A 26426-nucleotide genomic window follows, 5' to 3' on the forward strand; every position below is an offset into this window, starting at 1 on the left:
AATGAGGGAAAACCTGAAGACACACAACTGAAACCCCCCCTCAAACCAGGGAGAGAGAGACTCGAGGGGGAACACACACCCCAGGAAGAACCGGCAAAAGCCCCCTTTGGCTTCCCCCCCACCCACAGAAACTGCTCCCTCCCCACACACACACAGACTCTGCTTCCCCCCCACACACACACACAGGAGAAAAAATATAGATTAAAGGCCCCAAAGAGGTCTTACTGTGGCTGTCTTCTGTTCCATCAGGAGGGGCTGGGGAGGACTGGGTAATCCAAGACGTTTCCATTTAGGCACGGGACGTTTTGCTCTGGAGGAGATGCATACAGGATCCCATTCATCCCAATAGGGAAAAGGGGAAAGGGGAAAGCCCATATCGCGGGACCCCCTGACCCAATGTTTACAAAACTTGGGTGGTCTCTTAAGAAGGCTTGTCTGAAGCTCCGCTCAAAGTTTGGGATCTGCACCCCCACAAATGCGCCCCCTGCAGCCACGGAAAGAGAAAAGGGGGGAGCCGATATTTCTGCCCCCACTGAACCCATCTTTACAAAGCTTGGGTGGTATCTTAAAAAGGATTGTCTGAAGCTATGCTGAAAGTTTGGGGGCTGTATCCCCAAAAAAGCGCCCCCTGCAGCCACAGAAATGGAAAAGGAGGGAGGGAAAAGGGGGGATCCCATATCTCGAGACCCCCTGACCCAATCTTTACAAAACTTGGGGGGTATCTTAAGAAGGCTCATCTGAAGCTCCACTGAAAGTTTGGGGTCTGTACCCCCAAAAATGCACCCCCTGCAGCCATGGAAAGAAAAAAGGGGGGGGCCATATCTCGGGACCCCCTGACCCAATGTTTACAAAACTTGGGTGGTCTCTTAAGAAGGCTTGTCTGAATCTCTGCTGAAAGTTTGGAGTCTGTACCCCAAAAAATACGCCCCCTGCAGCCACAGAAAGGAGATAATGTGCACAAGCACCCCCCACACACACACACGAGGATTTCCCTCTCTCTCTCTCTCCCCGGCCGGGCCGCACATCAGCTGATTCCTCCAGTACTCAATCCTGACTGATTGGCCAGAAGAAGACCCAGCTTGGCCACCGATTGGCCGGGGGAGGAGAATGCTGCTTACTGCCGGTTATGCTGCTTACTGCCGCCCTGAATTGGCCGGATTTATTCGTGAACTCCCGAACTCGCTGAATTCGGCCCCCCCGGTTGCCCGCCATTTTTGAGTTTGGTTCGTCCCGAACTAAAAACCACCGAATCCGGGGAAATTCGGCTGTTTTTCAGTTCGGGCCGAACCGAATCAACAGCCCTATGCAGGACATTTTGGGTTTGTTAAAACACTACACCTCCTCTGGCGACAGTTTTGGTGGCCAAAAATGCGATCTGACTTGGACTTGTTCATTCGCAGTTGTTCCATCTGCGCCACTTCAAAACAATCCCCGGGAAAACCACTCGGATTGTTGCAGCCTCTAGAAACTCCCTCAGGACCATGGGAAGTTATTGCAATGGACTTTATGACTGATCTCCCTCTCAGTAAAGGGAAAACGGTACTGTGGGTGGTAACGGGTCTATTTTCTATGCAAGTGCATTTGGTTCCTTTAACAGGTTTGCCCTCTGCCCCAAAATTGGCCCGCTTATTTGTGTCACATATCTTCAAATATAATTCTTTCCCGCGTAAGGTGGTCTCTGATCGCGGATCTCAATATGTAGCCAAATTCTGGAGAGCTTTTTTCAAATTGGTGGGGTGAAGCAGGGGCTGTCAAGTGCATTTCACCCTCAGACTATGGGCAGACCAAACGGGTAAATGCTGTGTTGGAGTGTTATTTACGGTGTTATGTCAATTACCATCAAGATGACTGGGTAAATCTCTTACCCTTTGCAGAATATGCCTACAATAATGCTGTGCATCAGTCTACAGGTTTCAGCCCATTTCGCATTGTGTATGAAAAGAGTTCGGCCCTCTGGGCAGTGTGGTTGTTTCGAGGGAGGAGGGAGGTGCAGATGTTTCTGAGTGGGTACACACAATCCAAACCACTTGGCCATGGTTGCAGAAAAATTTAGAACAGGCTAAACAACTATACAAAGCCCAAGCCGATAAGCATCGTTCTCCAGGGTGGGAACTCAAAGTGGGGGACTTAGTGTACTTGTCCACCAAAAACTTGTGGTCCCTGCGTCCGAGCAAGAAACTCAGTGAAAGATTCATTGGCCCTTTTCCCATAGTGAGAATCATCAATCCAGTAACAGTGGAACTTGTTCTCCCTAAGGCTCTGAGAAAGATCCATCCCATTTTCCATGTTAGCCTTTTAAAACGACATGTCCTCTCGCCTGAGTGGCACCCCGAAGTCCCCCCAGAAGTGCCTAGCGTGGTGGGTGGAGAAGACTCCCTTATCCACAGGGTAATCCTTGATTCCCGTATCCACAGGGGGGAACTCCAATATCTAGTTCGGTGGAAACATTTTGGCCCTGCTTACGATGAGTGGGTTGCGCATCACCACGTCTCCGCACCCAGGTTGGTGCGTCAGTTCCATGTGTTGTACACGGATCGTCCTTCCCCGCTGGACATGGGGGGAGGGGGATCTTAGAGGGGGCAGAATGTCAGGCACTGGCCTGTTGTTCAGTGGCTGGCCAGGTGGTTAGCCTCAAGGTCATGATGTTGTTCTCTGTACTGATGTTTTGACGCCGGCTCTTCCCTGGGAACAAGACCTGGGGGGGGTGTTGCCGTGGCAACCAAGAGCCGTTCTGAAAGTTTGCTCTTCTTTATATGTCCTGCACCCTCAGCATTTCCCCATTAGTGTCGTTGCTTATCCCCAAGTCACATTCTGCTTACCACTGTGCTTATTTCTCAATAAACAACTTGCTATGGAAAATCTGCCTAGGAGTTCATTTGTGGGATTATCTGGTGATCCAGAGCTGACAGGCGTTTGCGGGGCGTTCCGGCGCCGGTCGGGGGACAGGGCCAACGTTTGTCAGCCTCCGGCTCGGGAGCACCCCTTTTTGTTTTTGGTGAGATACGCCAGCTTTTTGCGCAGGGCAGAGGTTTCAGCGGTGCCGAAACCTCCTTAGGAGGGAACGCCGCTAGTTTGCCTCCTAAGGCCGGCGCAGGCATTACTTTCAGGAATGCGATGTTACTGTAGCACAATATTATTTTTGTTCTTATTTTATTCAATTTATACCCCATTCTATGTCCTGGCCAGGGCCAGACTCAGAGCGGCTATCATAAACCTGTTAGTCTATAGTTTATCATTAAGTTATGATTTAAATGGGTGTTCTCTGATCATCTACTGGTTCATTTATAATTATTTACCAATTCTCTTGGAAGAAGGTCTAGAATGAATGTATGTGTAGGTGTAGGTGTTTGTAATGTTTAAATTTTTTGATAAAAAATATATTTTTAAATAAACCTGTTAGTCTTTAAGGAGACACAAAAATCACTACAGTTTTGGAGAGTAATGATGGAGCTTTTTCTTAGATTAGGAAAACTCGAGTATGCATGGGGGCCCAGCAACAATTATGCACAGGTTTTTTAAATGAACATTTTGGGCAAAGTTTTATCAATGATGGTTGGCAAACGATTTGATAATTCTACGCTAATTTGACTTCCCTTTTCCTCATGTAGCCAAATTTAAATCTCTGGTATTATGACATCATTCAATTCACTCCACAATCCCTGATTTGCTTGAATCATATATATATAACTATGCCATAAAAAAACAAATGAAGCAGGGAAAATTTTGGTGAAACAGTAAGCATAAGGAGAAATAATGTTACAACAGAATAAAGACAAATATTAGTGTTTTTCAGGAAATATTTCTGCCCCACTGAAATTGCTATTTTTGGCTTGAAGATCAAAACTGAGGTTTATTTTGCGCACTCCTGAACAGAGTGATTATTTCTGGGAAACACTGTGTAATCCCAAACCTCTTCTAAATCAACTGAAATCAATGGGATTAAAATGGTGTAACTCTGTTTGGGACCGCAGTATTAACAGTGCAATCCTACCCACCGTATACTCAGAAATAAGTCCCATTTATTGCGTAAGGACAGGAAGGGTTATTTCATTCTGGAACAAGGCACCAAGTGCCAATGAGACACAGCCAGTGATTGCCCCTCAGATTCATCCAAAGCACTGTTTGTTCTGTTCCGTCTCTTCCCATGCATGACAATGTAGCTCCGGCTTCTCGAAAAATAATAGACCATCATGCTATGCCCCTAATCCCTTAAACATATGGCAGGATTCTCTATACACATTAAAGCCCTCCAGGTTCATTCATATAAAAGCGGCCTTGGTGAAGCGTGGAATATGTTTACTACGCCTTTCTAAGGGGGAGGGGGTATTAGTGTGACAGACAGATTGCTGATGAGCGGCTCAATCTGTACGTCTGTCAAGAAGCACGCATTTCAAAACCATCACAACAAGCCTCCACTTCTCTCCCTCCATCCTCCCAAGGAAACCGGCCCTATGAAGCTACTCTGGAACTTTCTCCCACAGTTGGAAGTGTGAAGGAAATTGGGCACCCAAGAGCAAGCTGGCAGGCTGCCTCCGTACTTGGCTAACCGGAGCTCAAGGATTTCTGCAAGGGCTGGGCTCCAATGTCAGTCATTTGGAGCTGGCAGAGCTCTCTCCGGCTCCAGCAGCATAACCAGCCTCATTGGTTCACAGATGGCTGAGCTTGGCTCTGGCTGAAGCATTGTCTTTTAAGCACCACTGCATTGGGATATGACTGATGAAGAAGAGCCTTTTCCAATATAAATGCATGCAAGTCTCCGTGACTTTGCTTCTTACTGTTTCCTCCATAGATTGTAAATGGATTATTACAGTAGCGGCAGTTTTAGTTTTAGCCAACAATCTGTAGTTTTCTGCAACTTCTAGCTTTACTTGTTCCCTTCTAAAGTATGTGATTTTTTAAAAACGCACTGTAATGTTTATAGACTGATTTGGAGATGTCGAAGCCCAGGTGTTGCCTGACCTTGAAGGGCTGTCATATAGAGGAGGGTGCCGAGTTGTTTTCAGTTGCCCCAGAAGGTTGGACCAGAACCAGTGGGTTGAAATTAAATCAAAAGAGTTTCTGTCTAGACATTAGGAAGAATTTTCTAACAGTTTGAGCGGTTCCTCAGTGGAACAGGCTTCCTCGGGAGGTGGTAAACTCTCCTTCCCTGGAGGTTTTTAAGAAGAGGTTAGATGGCCCTCTTTCAGCAAAGCTGATTCTATGACCTTAAGCAGATGATGAGAGGGAGGGCATCTTGGCCATCTTCTGGGCATTGAGAAGGGGGTCACCGGGGGTGTGGGGGGGGAGGTAGTTGTGAATTTCCTGCATTGTGCAGGGTGTTGGACTAGATGACCCTAGTGGTCCCTTCCACCTCTATGATTCTATGTTTCTATGACCTGGATGGTGCAGGCTAGCCTGATCTTAGCAGATCTTAGAAGCTAAGCAGGGTCGGCATTGGTCAGTACTTGGGTGGAAGACCACCAAGGCAGGCAATGGCAAACCACCTCTGTTCGTCTCTTGCCTTGAAAACTCTATGGGGTTGCCGTAAGTTGCTTGCAACTTCACAGAACTTCCCACCACCACCAAGCCCAGGTGTATACTCTGATTACTTGCACACACGCGAGTGAACTTAAAACAGGATTTATGCAAAATAGATTTAGAACACACATCCTTTGACTCCTTCCACCTAGGGTTGCCAGCTTATAAACTGGCTCCTCTAGCTATCTCTTTAATATCCATTTGATCAGCAAGCAATTATCATGTGATGATACTTCCCCCCACCCCATGTCATGAAAAGCTTCAACTGCCCATTTCCACTCATTAGTCATATCAAAAGGGCAGGACAATTTTTGCCTGGCCAACCAGCAACTTCCCCTCCACCCCACCAGATCTAATTTCTCTGTTCTATTTTTATCCACTATTTTATCCCGTATCCTCCCCCCTTCTCTATTTTTATTAATCCTTACTATTTTATCCATCTGCTTGAATGTTTTATCTGGCCTTTCCCTCAGCTTGCTATACTGGAAACCTTAAAAAAAAAAAAAAAAAACGCGACAAGATCCAAAAACCAATTTTGAAACAGCAGATCTGCAATAACAGAAAACTTAATCAACAAAGAAGCCATTACAACAGCCTGGCAGCAGCTCTCCGCATCCAAATAGCTCTGTGGAATAAAAAACAACAACATTCTGCATCCTCTCCAGAAAGAAATTAGAGACAAGCGACTCTGTGCCTCATCTGGGAAGGCATCCAAGAGCCTCAGGGCGACAGCACCAAAGGCCTGGCTCCTCCCACAGCACTTGAAACAAGGCCCAGCCCACCTACCACAGCACTTACATAAGAACAAGAGGTCTCAACGGTATGTGGTTCCTATATTAGGACATTGGTTGGGATGTATGTGAGGAAAGAGCCAATGGTGAAAATGCTCTGCACAGAGAGAAATGTTACAAAAAACCCTCCCCAAGCTAACCTGTCTCAGGGATGGGGCCAAGTGTTGCCACAATGCCACCCCAGGAAATGATGGATCTTCAAGTGGGAGACCTGCGAGGACTTGCAGGGAGCATCTCATTTTCCCCTCTGCCACGATTTCCTGTTTCCCTTCCCTGAAAGCCCCCATAGTGTCTCCCCTTTGCCTGCTTCCTTGTCTTTTCCCTGCCCACCAGCACTCCGTCTTCAGTTTTTCCTCCTTCCCTACCCCTGGCAGCCCTTCCCTGGGAAAAGTCTGGTCAAGCTGTACAGTGCTAGCCACTGGGTTAGGCCCAGTTGCACAGTGGGTTTCTCAGTTTCCACTGTAACCCCCTCTCCACAGTATTTCCTCTTTCTTCCCGGCAGGCCCCATATCCTCCCCTTTCCCTGCTTCCTTCTCTCCTTCCCACCCATGCACCCACTGACCTACATTCTATCTGCCCCATGCAGCTTCAGCTATAGTTATTATTTTTAACTACATTTATACCCCACCTTTCTCCACAATAGGGACTCAAAACTGCTTACATTGTTATCTTCCATTTTATATTCACAACAACCCTGTGAGGTAGGTTAGGCGGAGAGTATGTAACTGGCCCAAGATCACCCAGCAAGATTCCATGGTAGAGTGGAGATTTGACCTTGGGGCTTTCAGACACTCATCTGGAATTCTAACCACTACACCACACTTGCTTTCATGTGGTGGCAGCTGTTGAACAGTAGTGATCAGCTGGGCCTGAGTGAGTCATGCATGTGGTATCAAGTTGCCCAGTGGCTGCTGCCAGACCTGGCCCAGTGAGTCTTCCCTCAAAAGCCAAAACAGACCAGGAAAGGCCCTCTCCCCACCTTTTACTGACAGAAACCAAGGCTTCAACTAGTGATACTGATGTGGTTGCTTAGCAGTGCAACTGACAGCATTCATTTCTTAAAGCGACAAGTGTAGCTTATATCATTTTGGAGTGTTTTAAGTACTCATTTGTTTATTTATTTTATTTTAGATTTCAGATTTTTCTGCAAACCTGGGGCTTTCCTTAGGTTTGATCTCTCTTGTCTGGCCATGACCCCAATCTCTGGATTTAAGTATCAACAGAGTTCGGCATATTGAGAATTAGATGTGTTGATTTTATACCACCTCATAGGGTTGACCTGTTTAACCCAATATTGTCTACTTAAACTGACAGTAGTTTTCTACAGTCTGAGGCAAACAGCCTTGCTAGCCTTGTGATAGACTGAGCTCTGGTCCCTCAAGCCATTCCTGTGACAGAATAAGTGAATGGTTGCATTCAGAGACATCAGTGGAGAAGCAGGAAATCCTATCACAGTGTTTCAGGTAAGAAGCAGGGCTTGACCACTCTAACTTTGTGTCCAAAACTGCACCCTATATGGTTTATCCCATAGTCCTATCATTCAAGGTGAAAGGATCGCTGCTGTTTAGAGCGACTCTCTCTAATACACACACTTTGGGAGATTGGATCATGTAATATGTAGTTTGGCCAATACAGACAAACACATTGAGAACCACACCACAGGTTTGTCTGCAAGAGCTGGCAGCCCAATGAACATACCTATTAAAGGAACAGAATCCGAAGTGGCAGGCATGATCTCTGCTACAAGCAGCATGAAAACCGTCAAGGACAGGAGGACTGTAATACCTGTAACAGGAATTGTAAAGGAGATAAATGGTGAGGGAGGAACTGAACTCTGGAATGTCTTCCATTTCAAAGATGTCTTTTAAAAAAAACTGGCTTGCAATGAGATATTTTATATTCATCTTAGTCCTAGATGGAAAGAACTAAAGTGAAACACTATCTTCATCAGCTATCATTCCACCTAGCTGCATTAGAAGGAGAGAAGAAACAGCACGGCCCTCTCCTATTTGTCAGGGACTTAAGAACATAAGACAGGCCATGCTGGATCAGACCAAGGTCCATCAAGTCCAGCAGTCTGTTCACACAGTGGCCAACCAGGTGCCTCTGGGAAGCCCACAAACAAGACGACTGCAGCAGCATTGTCCTGCCTATGTTTCAAAGCACCAAATATAATAGGCATGCTCCTCTGATCCTGGAGAGAATAGGTATGCATCATGACTAGTATCTATTTTTAGTAGTAGCCATGAAAAACCCTCTCCTCCATGAATATGCCTACTCCCCTCTTAAAGCCTTCCAAGTTGGCAGCCATCACCACATGCTGTGAGTTCCACAATTTAAGTATGCATTGTGGGAAGAAATACTTCCCTTTATCTGTTTTGAATCTCTCACCCTCCAGCTTCAGCAGATGACTCCACATTCTAGTATTATGAGAGAGGGAGAAAAGCTTCTCCCTGTCCACTCTCTCCATAAAGGTAAAGGTCCCCTGTGCAAGCACCGGGTCATTCCTGACCCATGGGGTGACATCACATCCCGATGTTTACTAGGCAGACTTTGTTTATGGGGTGGTTTGCCAGTGCCTTCCCCAGTCATCTTCCCTTTACGCCCAGCAAGCTGGGTACTCATTTTACCGACCTTGGAAGGATGGAAGGCTGAGTCAACCTTGAGCCAGCTACCTGAAACCGACTTCTGTCTGGATCGATCTCAGGTTGTGAGCAGAGCTTGGACTGCAGTACTGCAGCTAACCACTCTGTGCCACAGGGCTCCTACTCTCCATACCATGCATAATTTTATAGACCTCTCTCATATCTCCCCTTAACCACATTCTTTTCAAGCTAAAAGCCCTAAGCATTTCAGCTGCTCCTCATAGGACCGTTGCTCTAGTCCTTTGATCATTTTTGTTGCTCTTTTCTGCACCTTCTGAAGCTCTGCAATATCCTTTTTTAGGTGTGGTGACCAGAACTGTACACAGTATTCCATGTGTGGGCTCACCCTAGGGCAGTATGATACAACAGTTTTACTCTCTATTCCTTGTTCTCCTGCAGCAGACATTCCATCTGCTCACCATCAATATATCTAATTCTGAACACTGCTCTAGAATGCAGATAAAGATTCCACATCATAGGGCCAAGTACAGATCAGGGGAACTCCTAGATTTGCAGTAAACCCCCAAAACTGAATAAACCCATAGCTGGGGAGTGGGTTAAAAACTGCCGCAAAATGGTGACCGCCATCTGACATCTTGTGAAATCTTGTGAGATCACATGTAGCAGTGTTGGGTTGCCTAGCCATCAAGTCAATAGAGCCTGCGCCTATTCAAAGCTGCAGCACTGAGGAGAAAAAGGGGGAAGGAAAAATGGGGAATAGGGAGTCAAAGGGCCGGGGAGAAAAAGGCTGACAAATGGGTGGTGACAGGACAGGCTGAAAAATGGGTGGTGAAAGGACAGTGAGACACTGTCTTTCAGTGTTACTCCTCTGAAGATGCCTGCCACAGCTGCTGGCGAAACGTCAGGAAAGAAAATACCAAGACCACGGTCACACAGCCCGGATAACCTACAAGAACCAATGGGTGGTGGGGTACAGAAAAAGCTAGGAAGTGACAGAGCGAACAACAGGGTGGGGAAGAAATGTCTAGGATGAGAGGAGGGCAGTGTGAAGTATAAGATTTCTCTCCCCTGTGAGTTTTGTGGGTCCTCGGCTAGCAAGCAAGTAGGTAACAGGTATACAATAGGTAGCACTGACTTGGATGGCCAGGCTAGCCTGATCTCATCAGATCTCAAAGCTTAACCAGGATCAGCCCTGGCTAATATTTGGATGGGAGACCACCAAGGAAGTCCAGGGCTTCTAGGCAGAGGCAGGCAATGGCAAACCACCTCTGTTAGTCTCTTGCCTTGAAAACCCTACAGGGTCGCCATAAGTCAGCAGCAACTTGACGGCATTTTCCCTCCCTGTCCCTTTTGTTTCATTACTATTAGCCAATAAGCTATTACTTTGGATTGTAAACTGACTTGAGTGCTTTGGCAGAAAAGCCAAACGTAAATGCAGTAAGTAAATAAATAAATATATGTCAACAGACGTCAGGAAATAAAGGGTTAAATATTGCAGAAGGGTGGGACCTTCGCACACCAACACTGTCCCAATTGATGCTGGCATGGGAAGGAGGCATACCATGGTCTCTTCCCACATGGCTTATGGTTTCTGAGATTGCCCCAGTTGTGAGGCAAGACATATAGGTGCTATCTCCCTCTCACATTTTTTTCAAATCTGTCCTTCTACTGAGAAGCTCAGAGTGGCATACATGACTCTCCCCTACTCCATTTTATCCTCGTAACAACAACTTTCTGAGGTAGGTTAAGCTGAGAGAAAATGAATGGCCCATCAAATAAGTTTCACAGCGAGTATGGACTTGAACCTGAGTCTCCTAACTCTAACTACTATATCACATTTGTTACCAGACAATTTCATAAAATGCCCTGAGGAGGCTAACTGAAGTAGTTCTAACAACTAGCCGCTAGATAGGAGGGCAATGCCACAGGGTACGGACCCTCCATCATGGGCATCAGGCAGACTGAAAGAACAGAGTTGGTTTTGATACACCACTTAAGGAAGAATCAAACCGGCTTATGATCACCTTCCCTTCCCTTCCCCACAACAGACTCCTTGTGAGATAAGTGGGGCTGAGAGAGCTCTAAAAGAGCTGTGACTACCCCAAGGTTGCCCAGCTGGCTTCATGTGGAGGAGTGGGGAAACCAACCCGGTTCTCCAGATTAGCATACACCGCTCACATGGAAGAGTAGGGAATCAAACCCAGTTCTCCAGATCAGAGTCCACCGCTCCAAACCACCGCTCTTAGCCACTCCACCACGCTAGGAGTCTGCTAGTTTGTTCTAGGTTTAAAAGAACTCTGTTGAAACATGTTTTGAAGCTGCCTTGGAAACCTAAAGGGTGGAAATGTAAGATACAAGTATCTGCAATCCAGTCAACCAAACTCTGGACTGTACCACTTCATATGGCAGTTGGGGCATGTGTTGTGTTTTTAATGCTCCCCCACTTAAAAAAAAAATCCCTGTATGTAAAACTAGCCTAAAGGAAGATGGCTACATTTTAAACCTTTCTGTCTGGTGTGCTTCTTCAGTATATGCAGGGCAATTTTTATTTTTGAAAGAGGGAGATGTAGATTTAAAACTTGTAGTCTGAAGAGGTGTAATTCAGAATTTTGTAATATCAAAGGGAAATCCTAAACAGGGTTACATCCTTCTAAACCCAATAAATTACAAGGACTTAGAATTGTGTACCTCTGTTGAGGACTGCACTGTCAGTATACCCCCTGAGCTTCTGTAGATGGGTTCTGAGTCCTCGGCTCTTACCCAAAGATATTTTTTCCCCAGAGTCAGCTGGCAGCAAGAAGACAAGCAGTGCTAAGCCTGAGATCAGGACGCAGGGAATCAGCAAATTCAAACCATAGTAGAGGGTGCGCCGGCGCATTGTCACAGTGTAAGTCACATCGGGATACGGCTCTTTGCAGCACTCATAGTACAACTCGTTCCTCTCTCCTGGGACGCCTGCACAGAAGCAAAGTGGGAGGCAGGGAAAATAAATGAATAAGTTCCTCTGTATGTTAACATTAGCAAGAGTAAATTTTGCTCGATGGAAAGGGGAAAAATCCCCAATTTAAATAGTTGGTTTGATAAAGTGAAAGAGACCTATGTACTGATTAAATTGACTTATTACCAAAATGACAAAATCATAGAGGCTTTAGAAATATGGAGTCCTACAATTTCCAGAATGGAAAATCTACTTAAAAGTCTAGAATCAGATGGTGGTGGTTCATAAAGCGATTGCTGATTCTTTGTGATACCTTTAGGTCAAAGTGGATAATAGCCATTGAAGACAAACTAAATAACCTGGGCTTTACCCCCCTAGCACTACTTCAGTTAGGGTGGGATCAAGCTAAGGGTTAAAGATATCGAGCGACAAGCAGATTTAGCAAGAGTGCCTCTATTTATGGCTCCCCCCCACTCCAAATTTATCCTTGCACCAGCAGCCTATCTCCATTACTTAGAGATAAACAAATATAGGAGGGCTTTTACCTTGGCTAGGTGTGCAGCCTTACCCTCTGCTATGTTAGAGGGGAAATTTAAGAAGATACCCAGGGCGGAGAGACTCTGCCCCTGTAAATCCGGGGATTTAGAAACCACTGAACATGTTCTCCTGAATTGTAACTTTTACACAATACCTCGTTCTAAGTTTATTGAGCCCCTCATACTGAGAGTGGGATCCGACAGGGAAAGAGAAAAGATCGAAAAGCTCCTACAAGGAGATAATCCTTCAATCACCTCTCAGGTAGCAAATGTTTGTATGGCAGCAATGAAAATTCGTTGCTATAGAGTAGTCTCTTAGTCCAAATGGTAGATGTAACTTGGATGTTATTTATTTTATTATTTATTTATTTATTTTTAAGTGAGTTAAGTTTCGGACTGTAAACCTTTGTCTGTAAAACCATTTTAGTCCATGTATTTTGTTTTATCTGGCCAAGGGCCGTAAATAAACAATCTATCTATAAAGCGATTGCTTGTTCGGGAATGTTATCTGTTTCATCTGCTTTATGTGTTTTATACTATATGTTTTGGTTGCTGCTTGTATTGGATTGTCCCTTCTTTAATGTTGTAATAAATTTTATTAAAAATAAATAAATAAGTAAGTAAGTAAATGGTAGAAGAGAAAGGTTTAGGTGAGTTTCATTGTTAAAGGTGCTGAATGAGCAGTCACAATATCTGACTGCCTCTTTTTTATTCCACCCTTCCTCCAAGGAACTCAGAGTGGAATACGCAGTTCTCCTCTTCATATTTATCCTCACAACAGCCTTGTGAGGCAGGTCAGCCTGAGAGAGAGTGACTGACCCAAAGTCACACAGTTAAGATTCATGGCCGAGAGGCAATTTGAAGTTAGGTCTCCCAAGTCTTAGTCCATTACACTAACTGCTACACTTCTCAGCAATCAATAGAGTTCATCTTCAGTGCTGGGACTATGCCTTCTGCAAGAAGAAACAGCTCTTTTGATACAATAGGGCTATACAGCAACATACTACTACTTTTAAAACAAATTTCTTCTAATCGAACAACTTTTAGACCATTTATGCAGGGCTGTTTCCTCATGGTCACCCCCGCCGACTACTTCGGGGCTTTGTTTTGATTATGCTTGCATTTTCTGACCATCAGAGGTCGCCTCGCTCTCCCTGAGCATTTCCGCGTGTTTCCCTCGCGTTTTCTGGATCCTGGCTAAACACAAATCCAGAAAATGCCATTAGTTATACTGGGGATCATGAGGGCCTGAGTGGACAAAAGCCATATGGGCCAGAGACTGCAATAAAGAGGGGGACTGGATGAAAATGAGCAGAAAAGGAGATAGGATCCAACCCGCTGTTTTCTTCTTTGAATTTTCCCCACAAATTGCATGCATTTTTCAATATTACTTGTGTATCAATAAATCAGAATTGTACGTTATAAGTATATTATGCATATAAACGACACTTGTACAAATTGCAAATAATAGCACATAAATTGTGTTAAAGAAACAAATTATTAATGCCAGCAACAAGGGCAGACTGAAACTGTTCTCACTGACAACATCTAGCATCACAAATTAAAGGAAAAGAGCATATTCCTCAGCCCTAATGTTAATCAATTTATATCCATTCCTTGGCTCTCAGCTACGCTTCCCATATTTTACAAGGGGGGAGTGATGGGGGCTCAGAACATGGTGGCTTGCCTAAAGCCCATTTTGAGGGTGTTAATTTGTTTCCCCCAGCTTCATTCTTATTATAGGTTGTCGAGCATTCAAGCGATTTGGAGGACTTTGAAGAGTTTGTCCTTGAAGTATCTTTATGGGGGTCCTCCCCACCCTCCCTGTTCATTCTCAATAACTGCTGAGCACACAATAATTTCTAGTCTCTCAAAAGATACGAGGAAGGCAAAGGCTGCTAGTTGATATTTTATCTATCTCGGGGGGTTCATGGGGCTCTCCAGGCATTTTATTGGGTACACATACTGGAAAATCTATATAAATCTATTATCCAGTCTGAAAATATTCGCCAAAGAACACTATAAAAAAAACCGTAAACATTCCTAAAGGATTGTCTCAAGAATATGCCATCCACTCGTCCTCTAGTAAATTTCATTAGAGTACTGTAACATGGGGCTGTCCGTTCTTCAAGAGCATCCATCAAGCATGATCTAAGCTCTCCATCAAAAGCAAGCAGCAATCAATAGTTATTATAATGTTTAGTGGTACTGCATGATGGGTTGCAGTTCTCTCATGTTTTATAGCAGGGGTGATCTGAAATAATTCATACTGTTTTGCTTTTGTGTGGAGCAAATGTTACTTCTGTTTCGGCAAGTTTGACACCCCCCTTCTTGAAAACTGTTGTTATGTTTCGTTGAGCTTATGGATTCTCCAACCAAGCCCCAAAGCAACTCTGGAGAAGTTCGCACACCTTGGCTAAAATTTGTTAGGTCCTCTAAAGCTGACAAATCTAGGGATGCTGTGTATCCTTGGTTATACAGCATCTCCTGCCATGACTTAAAGCAACAAAGACTGGAAAAGGCTGGGGTCCTGATAAAATGAGATTTTGATGTGAAGATTAAAAACTATGGGTGTTCTGTCCTATGTTAATTCAGTTGCCTGAGGAAGGAAGTTTGGGGAGAGGAGGGACCTCATCAATGTATAATGTCATTGAGCTCACCTTCCAAAGAGGTCATTTTCTCCAGGAGAAGTGATCTTTGTCACCTGGAGATCAGTTGTAAACCCAGGAGATCTCCAACTGTATCTGGAGCTAGAACACAAGGCCAGTTGATCCAGCAAGGCAATCTTCCCAGGCCTTGACTTGAGTAGGCTGGATGGTGATTTGGCCCAGCTGCTCTGCTTAGGAATGGTTGTTTTAGGACCCCAAAATGCCACACTGTGTGCTAAGAAAGTGGGACGAATCTAAGGTCAAGCAGACACCCACAACAATGAAAAACAAGAGTGCCCACTATGAAGATGAGCCAACCAAGGACCAAGTGAAATCTGGAGCTAACATAGACAAAAAGTATGTTCCCAGACATTGTAATTTTTTTGGCTGCCAGATTAAATGCCATACCATCACCTGAATTAAAAGGCTGACTTGTAGGAGTTCCTTTTTCAGGACATTAGTGCGTTTATAATACATGGAAGTTAGGTACCTTACTCCTTGAATGCCCTTTATCTAGTGAAGATAGAGAGAGATGGATAACCTCCTTGTTAGAGAAGGATGAGTTTATCGGAAGTGATCAAAGTTTTTCTTTTCTTCTGAGGGATAATGATCCGAATATTAGTAAGCCTTTGGACTCTTATCTTTTAATAATTCAGCATAAAATAAAAACTTTAAAAGGTTATATATTAGGGTGGGCTTAGAAAGGAAAAGGAAGATTTTTTTAATTAGCATGGTAAGGCTTAAGGCTATGGCCAATAAATCTGTACCATGGATGGATGGATGGATGGATGGATGGATGGATGGATGGATGGATGGATGGATGGATGGATGGGTGGATGGGTGGATGGATGGATGGATGGGTGGATGGGTGGATGGGTGGATGGGTGGGTGGATGGGAGGAAGGAAGGAAGGAAGGAAGGAAGGAAGGAAGGAAGGAAGGAAGGAAGGAAGGAAGGAAGGAAGGAAGGAAGGAGAAAAAGTGTGGGGTCATCATGCCCATGTTGCCGTCCCTCATACTGAGAGAAGGAGGGCCATCCTGGTGGCACCTCTGACCAAGGGAATAGCATAAAAGATCCAGGAGGGATGTGGGATAAGAGTAGCTGTTTTGTGCCAGTGTCCACTTGCCTCAAGACACCTGTCCTGCTGTTCTATTCTTCAAAGGGGTCTATGAGAACCAGACATCTCCACTCCAAATGTGTCTGACTTAGCAGTCCAGCAAATGATCTAATGGAAAACAACACTTGCTTTTCAGCATCAGCAGTTCTCAGGTGGGTGATTACACTCCACCACAAACCAATGTGCATATTGTGAAGTGTGCGTTGTACATCCAGATCAAACTGGCTTTATCCCGAAGAGACTTATGAGAGACAATGTACGACTGATCCTCAGTGCAATTAAACACATAAAGTCCAAATCATTAAAAACTGCAATTATTTTTCTAGACGTGGAGAAAGCTTTCGACAACGTTTCTTGGCATTTCATTTCTAAGACTTTACAAAAAATGGACTGTGGACTGTGGAGACACTCTTTTAACCATTTTTAATGCTATATATTCCGTGCAGAAAGCTCGTCTTCTGATAAACGGTTCACTCTCAACAGAATTTGCCATCACAACGGTTTGGGTAACACTGCATGTTTATATGAAGTAGTCTTCCTGGAAAAAAAGCCAACTTACCCACTAAATCCCATTCTCCGTTTGATATGTAATTAGAAATATCGGCTTCCAGCATCTGCAGATCAAGCAGCCACCCGTTGTGTGTCCACGAACCAAATTTCAAATTACATTTCTGTACATCAAAAGGAAACCAGCGAACATCAATGTAACATGTGCTCTTCAGGATGCCTGCAAACAGAAATACTTTTATGATATCCTTACAGTAGTAAGATCTTAAGGGCAAAGGGGCAATAGCATGAAATTGCATTCCTATCCACCTGATCTGAGAAGTTCAAGAGAGCAGACAGCTTTGAAATGCATCCCAAATTGATCTGCTAATAAATGGGGCCTATGATTTTGAGTTTCAGTTACGCTGTTCAGAGGCACGTCAGACGAAAAGGCTGACTGGGGGGAAAAACCCCAGAGCTTTCTTCAATTGAATGTTGCTTATGTCTTCAGCAGATGGATCTCAGATTCTTTTCTTGTAGATTCATCTATCTATTTTAATGACTGTATGACATAACCTGTCATACTCCAGGAAACAAAACTAAGAGTAATAGTGGAATTGTTAGTTGTCACAGACATTCCTTCTGCCAAACTGGTATTCTAATAGCAGTGTTTCGATCGCCATAGAAAGTATTTTACAATGCCTACTTGTGAGAAGAGACAATTAGAGATCTGTGGCATTTTGTTGGTCAGGCAAAAAGGAGTCTTTTCCCCACCTGTCTGGCAAGGTCAGAGGCAGGAACGATAAAAGTTTCACATGGGCATACGCTCATCATCCCATAATTCCCCTGGCCCAGGAGGTCAGATGACACCACAGGGTCAATTTGGGGCTGGCAGCTGATAAAAACCCTTCCAAAGCTGCTGCGTTCCCTCAGTCTGGGCAACATGTCAAAGCAGGAGACCCCCAGGGTTCTCCCTTCTGTGCCTCTGGACTATCAACCCTCATCCATAATTCAGCCAGCCTATCATCCAAGATACTTATCTGCCCTCCGGCTTGAGTGTCTGACAAGATCTGTTGTACAAGAGCACTACTCGGTTTGTACATCAGGAGGACACAAATCTACATTTCAGGTTCAAATCCCTGCAACAGCCAAGGATGTCTTTGAATATACATCAGTTTGTTGAATCTTGCTCTACAGTAAGATTATATTCTTCCCTACATTTGTCTTTGATTTAATTTGTTTTCCTCGAGGGACTGTCTGCTCTGGCACAAATATTTCATATGAAGGTAGTCTAAACTCTGAAATTGATTAATGTTTATCACATATTGTCTGTCATCTAATTATTTCTCGTTCTGCTTTTTAAAATTGAAAGCAGATGTTATGGTATCCGAACAGGCCCTAAGCTACTCTGGGATACCCCTCAAGGTGTTCAGGACTGGAGCTAGTGTGCAAAGGATGGAAACACTGCTGTGCAGCCAGAGACTAAAAGGGGTCTTCTGGCATCCATCTTGTTTGTGCCAAGGCTGTAGCAAGATGACTGGGCTGAACCAGCAACGTGTGCTATACTCTCTCCTGAAAGGAATGTTGCAGCTTCTCCATGAAGACAAAAGAAGACCAAGATAAGCCATTTACATTCCTATATCCTTCCTGTAGTAGAATGCAAGCATCCTGCCATATCTTTTCAGCCCTATTCAGATGTACCCCTAATCCTATCCTGTTGCCAACCTAGCCCACTGACTCATCTCTTCCGGACCCCACCTTAATCTTCAGCTCTGTGACTCAATGTTTGGATACTTAATTGCAAGTATCCTAGCCATCATTTTCTGATGGCCTTATTCACTGCACTCTATTAATCCAATCTCAAGCAATCAAGCCTTTGTCACTGGCAATGCCCAGCCCTTCCCAGACACTGCCAGTCATAGCCTCCAGCTACATTTAGAGGTATAAGTATAGCCCCATTGGCCACAGTAAAATTGTTGCCATTTTCCCCTTGGACACAAAATGTGAGCCCTGCACTTAAATGCAGTTCCTCTTCTCCCTTCCCTTCTTGCAGCTGCCATTCTGGACCTCACTCTTCAGGAAGGTAACTATAAACCCACTTGGGATTCTCAAAACTTTATTTTTGAGCTCTGTATGTGTTGGGAATTGTGTGTGTGTGTATGTGCAACAAATTTGATTACTTTTAATAAATTCCTCAAAACTCATAAAATGCTTCATTATTGGGACCCTCCATTGGTTTGCTCAACTGGCCCATATTGGTTCAAAGACCTCCACGCCAGTCTCTTGCTAAGCTCTATCTACAGCTAATTTCCCCTAATAAATGGAGACCCCTGTGCTTGGCATAACACAGAAGGGACAAAAAAATAAAGCCAGGTAGATGATGGAGCATCCTCCTTTTACATTTCTGTTCATCAGCTCTTCATATAAACTGATTCTGCCCATTGCTGAAAGACTGGACTGGAAGAACGGTTCAGGGACAAAGAAATGGTAGGAGAAATTTCTTTTCACCTCTTGGTCCTTCAACGTACTTGCTGCCATTGGCAGTGGAAGAGGACAGCACAAAAGAGAAGGAGGAAGTAGGGTTGCCAACCTCCGGGTACCAGATGGAGATCTCCTTCTATTACAACTGATCTCCAGCCGATAAAGATCAGTTCACCTGGAGAAAATGGCCGCTATAGCAATTGGATTCTATGGCATTGAACTCCCTCCCCTCTCCAAACCTTTCCCTCCTTAGGCTCTGCCCCCAAAACCTCCTGCTGGTTGCGAAGAGGGACCTGGCAACCCTAGGAGGAAGCCAGGAGCCATCTATTCAGAATAATTCCCCCACTCTGGCCAATCAAAACTAATATTTGATATTATTTAATAAATTTATTTATTTATTAAAGGTTTTTTTAGAGTTTTATTGTTAGAAAGTGCAAAAAAAGTCAGAAATTAAGAATGAAAAAACAATACATAGATTTACATAGACCAAAAGAAAAAAAACGATTACAAAAATTACATAGACAAAAGAAAAAAGACCATTCTTGAACTTCATTTGCAAACCCCAATGTGAGCATCAATACATTCCACTAATTCTCTGCTCATTACAACATAAAATATGGGTTTATCTGATTAAATTACTTATATTACAGTCAGAGGTTTTACCGAAATAAGGTAACAAATTACCCCATATTTGATATTCTGATGCTCTTAAATCCATCCGCATTCAAAGCAGTCATTGGAAGCTGAATCTGTTTGGACACTATGCCAACTGGCTGCCTTATGAAATCACACAAGTAATGACTTTGAGGTGTCTTATTTTTTTTGGCCCCTTTTGCTTTCATTTTTAAAAAGCAGAACAAGAAATAATTAGATGACAGACAATATGTGATAAACATTAATCAATTTCAGAGTTTAGACTACCTTCATATGAAATATTTGTGCCGGAGTAGACAGTCCCTCGAGGAAAACAAATTAAATCGAAGACAAATGTAGGGAAGAATGTAATCTTACTGTAGAGCAAGATTCAATAAACTGATGTATATTCAAAGACATCCTTGGCTGTTGCAGGGATTTTGCCTCTCGCAAAACTTATTTGACCTGAGATGTAGGTGGGATTTTAAAAATGCACAGCGGCAACCCACTTTAAGCTTTTAAATACTCTTTGTCTGACTCTAGCCTAAAATACCAACTGAAAGAGTCAATCAGGTATTTAATTCAGCGGATCTTGAATGGGCTTACTTCAGCAGGGTTGTGCTCTGAAGTATTGAATCCTATCAGACACCTTCAGTTTCGTGCTTTTTTTCCTTATACACATGAAGCAGTTTGAGGATTCCTGGGCACCTACTCATATTGTAGATTATAAAGAGCAACCATAAAAATGAATATCTTGAATAGTCGCTTAATATGGTTGTCAAATTCAGAAAGCAGCTTCTGGTTGTTAAATACAAGAGAAGACACAGCTTTATTAATATTAAGTCTTAAGTGAGAGCTCCATTGAATATTTATGTCACAGTAATTAAAGCACAAACTACCAATACAGTCTGCAGATTAACCATGCAATTCAAGACAGAGTTACACCTTTCAAAGTCCACTGAAGTCAATGGATTTAGAAAGGCGTCGCTGTGTTTAGGATTGCACTGTAAGCCTTCTAAATCCAGATCTGCATGCATTAATTCCTATCTCAGGGATAAGTCTTTTAATTTACTGAAATGCAGGCTTTAAAATAGTCTCCTACCTGGAGGTATGTACTGACAGGATCCCGAGTAGTTTACCAGAACGTTGGTATGAAATGTTGCATCAAATCTCTCGTCTGCACTACAAAACACAGCATAAAGGATTTACTGGTGTTGTTCAATAACTGATCACAGTGGTGAAAAGGACAGTCCTAAACTGAGCTATACCCTTTTAAGTCCATTGAGCTCAATGGGCATAGAGGGTGCAATTCTGGTTGTCCATTATTCTGAGGGTGGTCAACTTGATTTTAGAATGTTTGTCATTTTTTTTGGTAAAGATCTGTGTCATCTTCAGTGAAAACACAGCCAAAATTATCATCTACAGGTGCTTGAGCATTAAAAAGTATTGGATGCAGTTTGAACATTCATCCTTTAGAAGTGCATGATCAATCAAATGACTTCTGCAAACCCCACTGGTCACAACAAAAATGGTTTTAGACAGATACTGAGCCTGGCTAATGCTCTGTCACCAACTAACCAGATAAACAAATTCTAGATAAAGCAAAAACAGATAACCTGGCAGACATTTAATCTATGATAGTTTTACCCCTCCAAAGAGATTAAGGACCACGGTTTTCCCCTCCTCCAATTTTTTCCTCACAACAACTGTGTGGGGGAAGTTAGGTTGACAGCAAGAGAGAGAGAGTTTCATAGCTAAAATAGACATTTGATCTATGTGTCTGTACAGTACTAGCCTGGCACGCTAATCACCAAGCCATACTATACCACTTGGTGGTTTAAACTGCCATCAAGCCAACTTCTGGTGAACCCCATAAGGTTTTCAAGGCAAACAGAAAAACAGAGGTGGTTGCCATTGCCTGCCTTTGTGTTGTGATCCTGGGCATTCTTTGTGGTCTCCCATCCAAGTACTAACCAGGACCAACCCTGCTTAGCATCCAAGATCTGACAAGATCAGGCTACCCTGGGCCATCCAGGTCAGGTAAGGTTGCCAACCTCCAGGTACTAGCTGGAGATCTCCTGGAGAAAATGGCTGCTTTGGCAATTCGACCCTATGGTATTGAAGTCCCTCCCCTCCCCAAACCCTGCCCTCCTCAGGCTCTGCCCCAAAAACCTCCCACCGGTGGTGAAGAGGCACCTGGCAACCCTAAGGTCAGGTCACTATACTACCTACAGTATGCAAAAGAAATTGTTTTCCTGTTCCAAATAAAGAATTGAATACCCAGACCCTCTGATTAAAATCAGCACCCATACGTTAATACTTTTTATTTGTCATTATTTCATTTATAGTCTGCCTTTCTAACGATTAAAGTTCTAACTAGATGATGGACTGATCTGACTCAGGAATCAGAACAGGCCATTTTCTGTAATTGAAGGACCATAGCCTGGAGTCTAAGCCAAAGAAATCCAAGCAATGTCTGTAGAACCAAAATATTTTTACTACTGGAAAACAGGATTTTTCCAAGCCAAATTTTGCATGCATATGAAAATATATAATTCCACTCACAGCTACATGTTGGATGCAAGCCACCCACCATTATCCCCCCTATCACTCCATTCAGTTTAATGTGACTTGTAAAGGAACAGAGCCCATTACATTGTGCTATTTGATTGGACATCCTTGAGTAGTTGCAATAATTACCCTGAAGCTTAATCGAGCTAAGCCAATTTTCAGCAATTGTGCAATTTGCCCACTATTTAAAGTTAACTTCAAAACATGCCTTCCTTACCTGTTGTACAGAAGAATGTCTGGCACCCAAATCTGATCAGCTGGAAATCGTAAGTTCTGGACGCCTGGATATTCATTCTGGTCCCACTTCAAGTACACATCAATCCAGGACTACGGAGAAAGTTCATTTTGTAATATTAATGTTCTTCAATGCAAGGAAAGCTGGAAATACCTACTATAATTTGTATATTGTTGCAATATGAATGAATATGAACAATTTCAATGATAGAGTTAATGATAAGAAGCCACAATCAAGGCAGAAGTTGATCTTTGATGTACTAAGGAAGAATGGACCATCTGAAGCAAATTTCTACAGCTCCGCCTATATATCATTTCTTCAATCCCAGCATTCTTCTCTTCTCTGGTGTACATGCACAAATATGTATGCTTGTACACAGGGAGACATGCATGAAATCAATCCATTGTGTGTGTTAAGCGCCATCAAGTCTCTTCTGACTCATGGCGACCCTATGAATCAATGTCCTCAATCCATTACTTATGAAAATTTTCTAACTCCAAGCAGCAACAAAATCCATCTGCACAATCCCTTTGCCTGTTCCCATCTGCTTATTCCCACCATTGACCCCCCCCCAACACACACATTGGGCTCTGATACAGGAAATGATCACGAATAGAAGAAAAGTACTGGAGGGATGGGGAGAGACAAGCAGTGGGGTGGTTCCAGTTCCAGTTCCCCAACATCATGTCCCTTCTGTTGGAAACACAACCTCCCCCACCACGATTTATAGACAACTGATAAAGGACTATAAAGGTATAAAGACATGGGTTTCCCATTGTTACACATACTTGGAGCTTTAGTTCATTACAACATAGATGGCGACAAAGGTTTTGAGCTACAAGTAAGGGGTGCTACCAGATTTCATACATTTTAACTTGCAACTCCCCATTTCAATCTCCCCTCCACCCCAAAAACCTCACACCCGTGTCAAAGAGGGACCTGGCAACCCTATCCTACCTTGAGTACTGGGAGAGTGTGCAGCATATTATTCTTTCAATATAGGTGATTGCCAATTTGTGTGACTAGGACAGGGGTCGGCAAACTCATTAGTCAAAAGAGCCAAATATCAACAGTACAACAATTGAGATTTCTTTTGAGAGCCAAATTTCTTAAACTTAAACTATATAGGTAGGTACACTGTTTATTAACTTAATAAACTTTAATTAAAGTTTTAAGTCTTAATTAAACTATAGGTACACTGAATAAAACTTGATATCATACTTAATAGTGATCTTATTTATTGATAAAAATTAAATTGTAAGTCCCTGCCATTTCCCCCTCCCTGTCTAGTCCTCGTCTGGAGGCCTGGTCTATCGCCATAAAAGCCTATTGGTAGACCTGGCCTCCCGCTGAGTCCCATGGGGAGGCCAGGTCTACCCATTGGCTTTCTTGGCAGTAGACCTGGCCTCCGAAGGCCCATAGAAGCCAATTGGTAGACCTGGCCTCTGAAGGGGGACTTTTTCCCCTCCTCGGATTCCAGGTCTACCGCCAAGAAAGCCAGTGGGTAGACATGGCCTCCCAATGGGACTCAGCCGGAGGCCAGGTCTACCAAAGGAAGCCCGCCCCGCCCAACAGCTGACAGGTGGGGGGGGCCAGGAACCGCCGAGCCTCCCAACCATTGAGGGCAAGGGAAAGGGGGACCTGGCCATTCTCCACAGCGGGGGGGGGGGAAACAGCGCGCCCGCTTGCCCGCTCTCTCTCTCTCAGGCGCGCCAGCTCCGCAGCCCAGCTGCCGGCGCGAGCGGGCGCAAGAGCAGGGGCTCCGAACCAAGTTTGGAGAGCCGCACTCAACTGGCCAAAGCATGCGGCTCTGGAGCCGCAGTTTTGAGACCCCTGGACTAGGACAATGTGTGTATTTTTCAGCTTTGGAACGCATGACTGGAAATCCATGTCAGCAGAGGGTAGGTATACCACAGTTTGACAATATACGTGTTCACAAAAAAATGGTGGTTGTGGGTACCGGGGGGATCACAACATGCTTTCCCAGTATGCAAGGGATATGTGCCAAAACGTAATGATTGAAAAGGGGTTCAAGTCTGGCCGAAAAACTTGTGTGAAAATTCAGTGTTTCACTCTTTTTGAAAGCTGCTAAAACGGAATCATCTGTGACCATCTACCTCATCTTGGCATGTTCATATTAGTTTCTTCTTGATTTATCTTTTTCTGTTATGAAAATGATGTTCTTCAGCAAATGATTAATTCTCAATCTCTTATAATTATAGAGTCGCTTATGCAGAGCGATGGCAAATTTACTTACCATCTGTAACCATGCATTTGTTATCAAGACCTGGTTCTTTTCATCCTTTAAAAAAAAAGTGGGAGGAAAAATAATTAAAGTAAAATGTTTCCATTCAACCATGAATAATTTCATTCACATATTTTCCCAGGTTGGTTCTAGGAAAGAAATTAAAACCACGAGCAAGTTTCTGATTTTAATAGAACATAATAAATAACAGAATCACCATAACAATTTTTGCTACTGTAAAAATATAGAGATTATGAAAAATGAATAGTTGCAACAAAATATAGAATTATATCATTCCTTTGAAGTACAGTGGTACTTTATACCACAGAATACTGAGTGTTGGACTAGTGCTCAAGAGACCCAGGTTCAAATCCCTGCTCCCTACACCATGACATTCACTGAGTGACCTTCAGCTAATCAGCCTCTGCCTAAGCCTACCTCACTGGGTTGTTGTGAGGACCTTCTGCATAACAAGCAAATACTCTACCACTGAGCCATCACCCCTTTGTGTATTCCAGCCTTCTTATATGATGACATTTATATTTACACTCCACTTTTCTCCCACTCTAGGGCTTGGTTTAGAAAATAAAGTACACAAAACAAAATATAATTTAAATAAAAACATGCAAGCCAACAGACCCCCTTGCCCCCAATACACCACCGCATGTATCCCGTCTTCGGTCTGGGTAGCTTACTTCAATAGCCTCTTCTCCTACTCTGTGGAAAACCAGGGTCTTATACCTGTAGCACCTTCTATTTTGTTGAATTCCTGGCCAGATGTGTCTCCTAAGGAAATTAAACCGCTCATTGATCGCCTACACTCAGGTAAAGCCCCAGGTCCTGATCTAATTCCCTACGAACTTTTTAAAGTCAACAGCGATTGGTGGGCCAACATTCTTGCTCCTGTATTCACACAAATTAATGCCTCAGGAGCTATTCCAAAATCTTGGAGACATACTATTATCGTCCCAATCTTTAAAAAGGGTCAGCGCTCTGACCCAAGCTGTTATCATCCAATCAGCCTTTTGTCTTGCTTAGGCAAATTGTATTCCTCCTACTTATTAAAGAGGCTGTTGGACTGGGTTGAGAGTAATGACATCCTTGGCTGGGAACAGATTGGCTTTAGAAGGGGTTGGTCTGTCACGGACCACTTGTGAGAGATCCCCTCTCTCTGAGTTTACTTCTCCAAATCAAATGTTCAGACGTTGATAAAGAAACAAAGGATTTATTGAAGACATCAGGAGATGAGACAGGCACAGGTAGAAAGCTGCAAGTGAGGGGCTATTCGGGTTTACAGAATATATTGACTCCAGGGCACTGGGGCACTGGGGTTCACACTTATTGTTATGGGAAGTTACAAGCTTGGCATAATACAAAACATCAGACGAGTCCCAGGAAGTCTGGTGAAGCTATCACACTTCCAAGGCCGCATCGGCCTGAGGGAGTACTGACAGGAAGAACAGCGGGGGGGAAGATACTAGGGGCAATCAGGCCTGGCGCCTGAGACCAGAAGGTGTGAACTGCTTTTACGAGTTCACTGATAACAAAGCAAAAGCAGGTGATGGAAAGCAGAGACACATAGACAGAGACCCTCACATTCTGCCCCCCTTAAGGCCCCCCTCC

The 26426-nt window shown here is 43.7% G+C and overlaps 1 protein-coding gene across 1 annotated transcript in view; it reads right to left on the bottom strand.

Moving 5' to 3' along the window:
* Nucleotides 1–26426, bottom strand: part of LOC130476266 (neuronal acetylcholine receptor subunit alpha-7-like) — a 106306-nt gene that overhangs the window by 24259 nt on the left and 55621 nt on the right. The window contains exons 3-8 of the mRNA XM_056848180.1: nucleotides 24816–24860; nucleotides 22541–22650; nucleotides 20855–20934; nucleotides 16712–16879; nucleotides 11675–11869; nucleotides 8007–8093 (exon numbers count right to left, since the gene is read on the bottom strand). Coding sequence (XP_056704158.1) covers nucleotides 8007–8093; nucleotides 11675–11869; nucleotides 16712–16879; nucleotides 20855–20934; nucleotides 22541–22650; nucleotides 24816–24860 — 685 coding nt within the window. The remainder of the gene's footprint in view (nucleotides 1–8006; nucleotides 8094–11674; nucleotides 11870–16711; nucleotides 16880–20854; nucleotides 20935–22540; nucleotides 22651–24815; nucleotides 24861–26426) is intronic.

Source organism: Euleptes europaea, chromosome 4 (assembly GCF_029931775.1).
Source record: "Euleptes europaea isolate rEulEur1 chromosome 4, rEulEur1.hap1, whole genome shotgun sequence".
Taxonomy (NCBI): Eukaryota; Metazoa; Chordata; class Lepidosauria; order Squamata; family Sphaerodactylidae; genus Euleptes; species Euleptes europaea.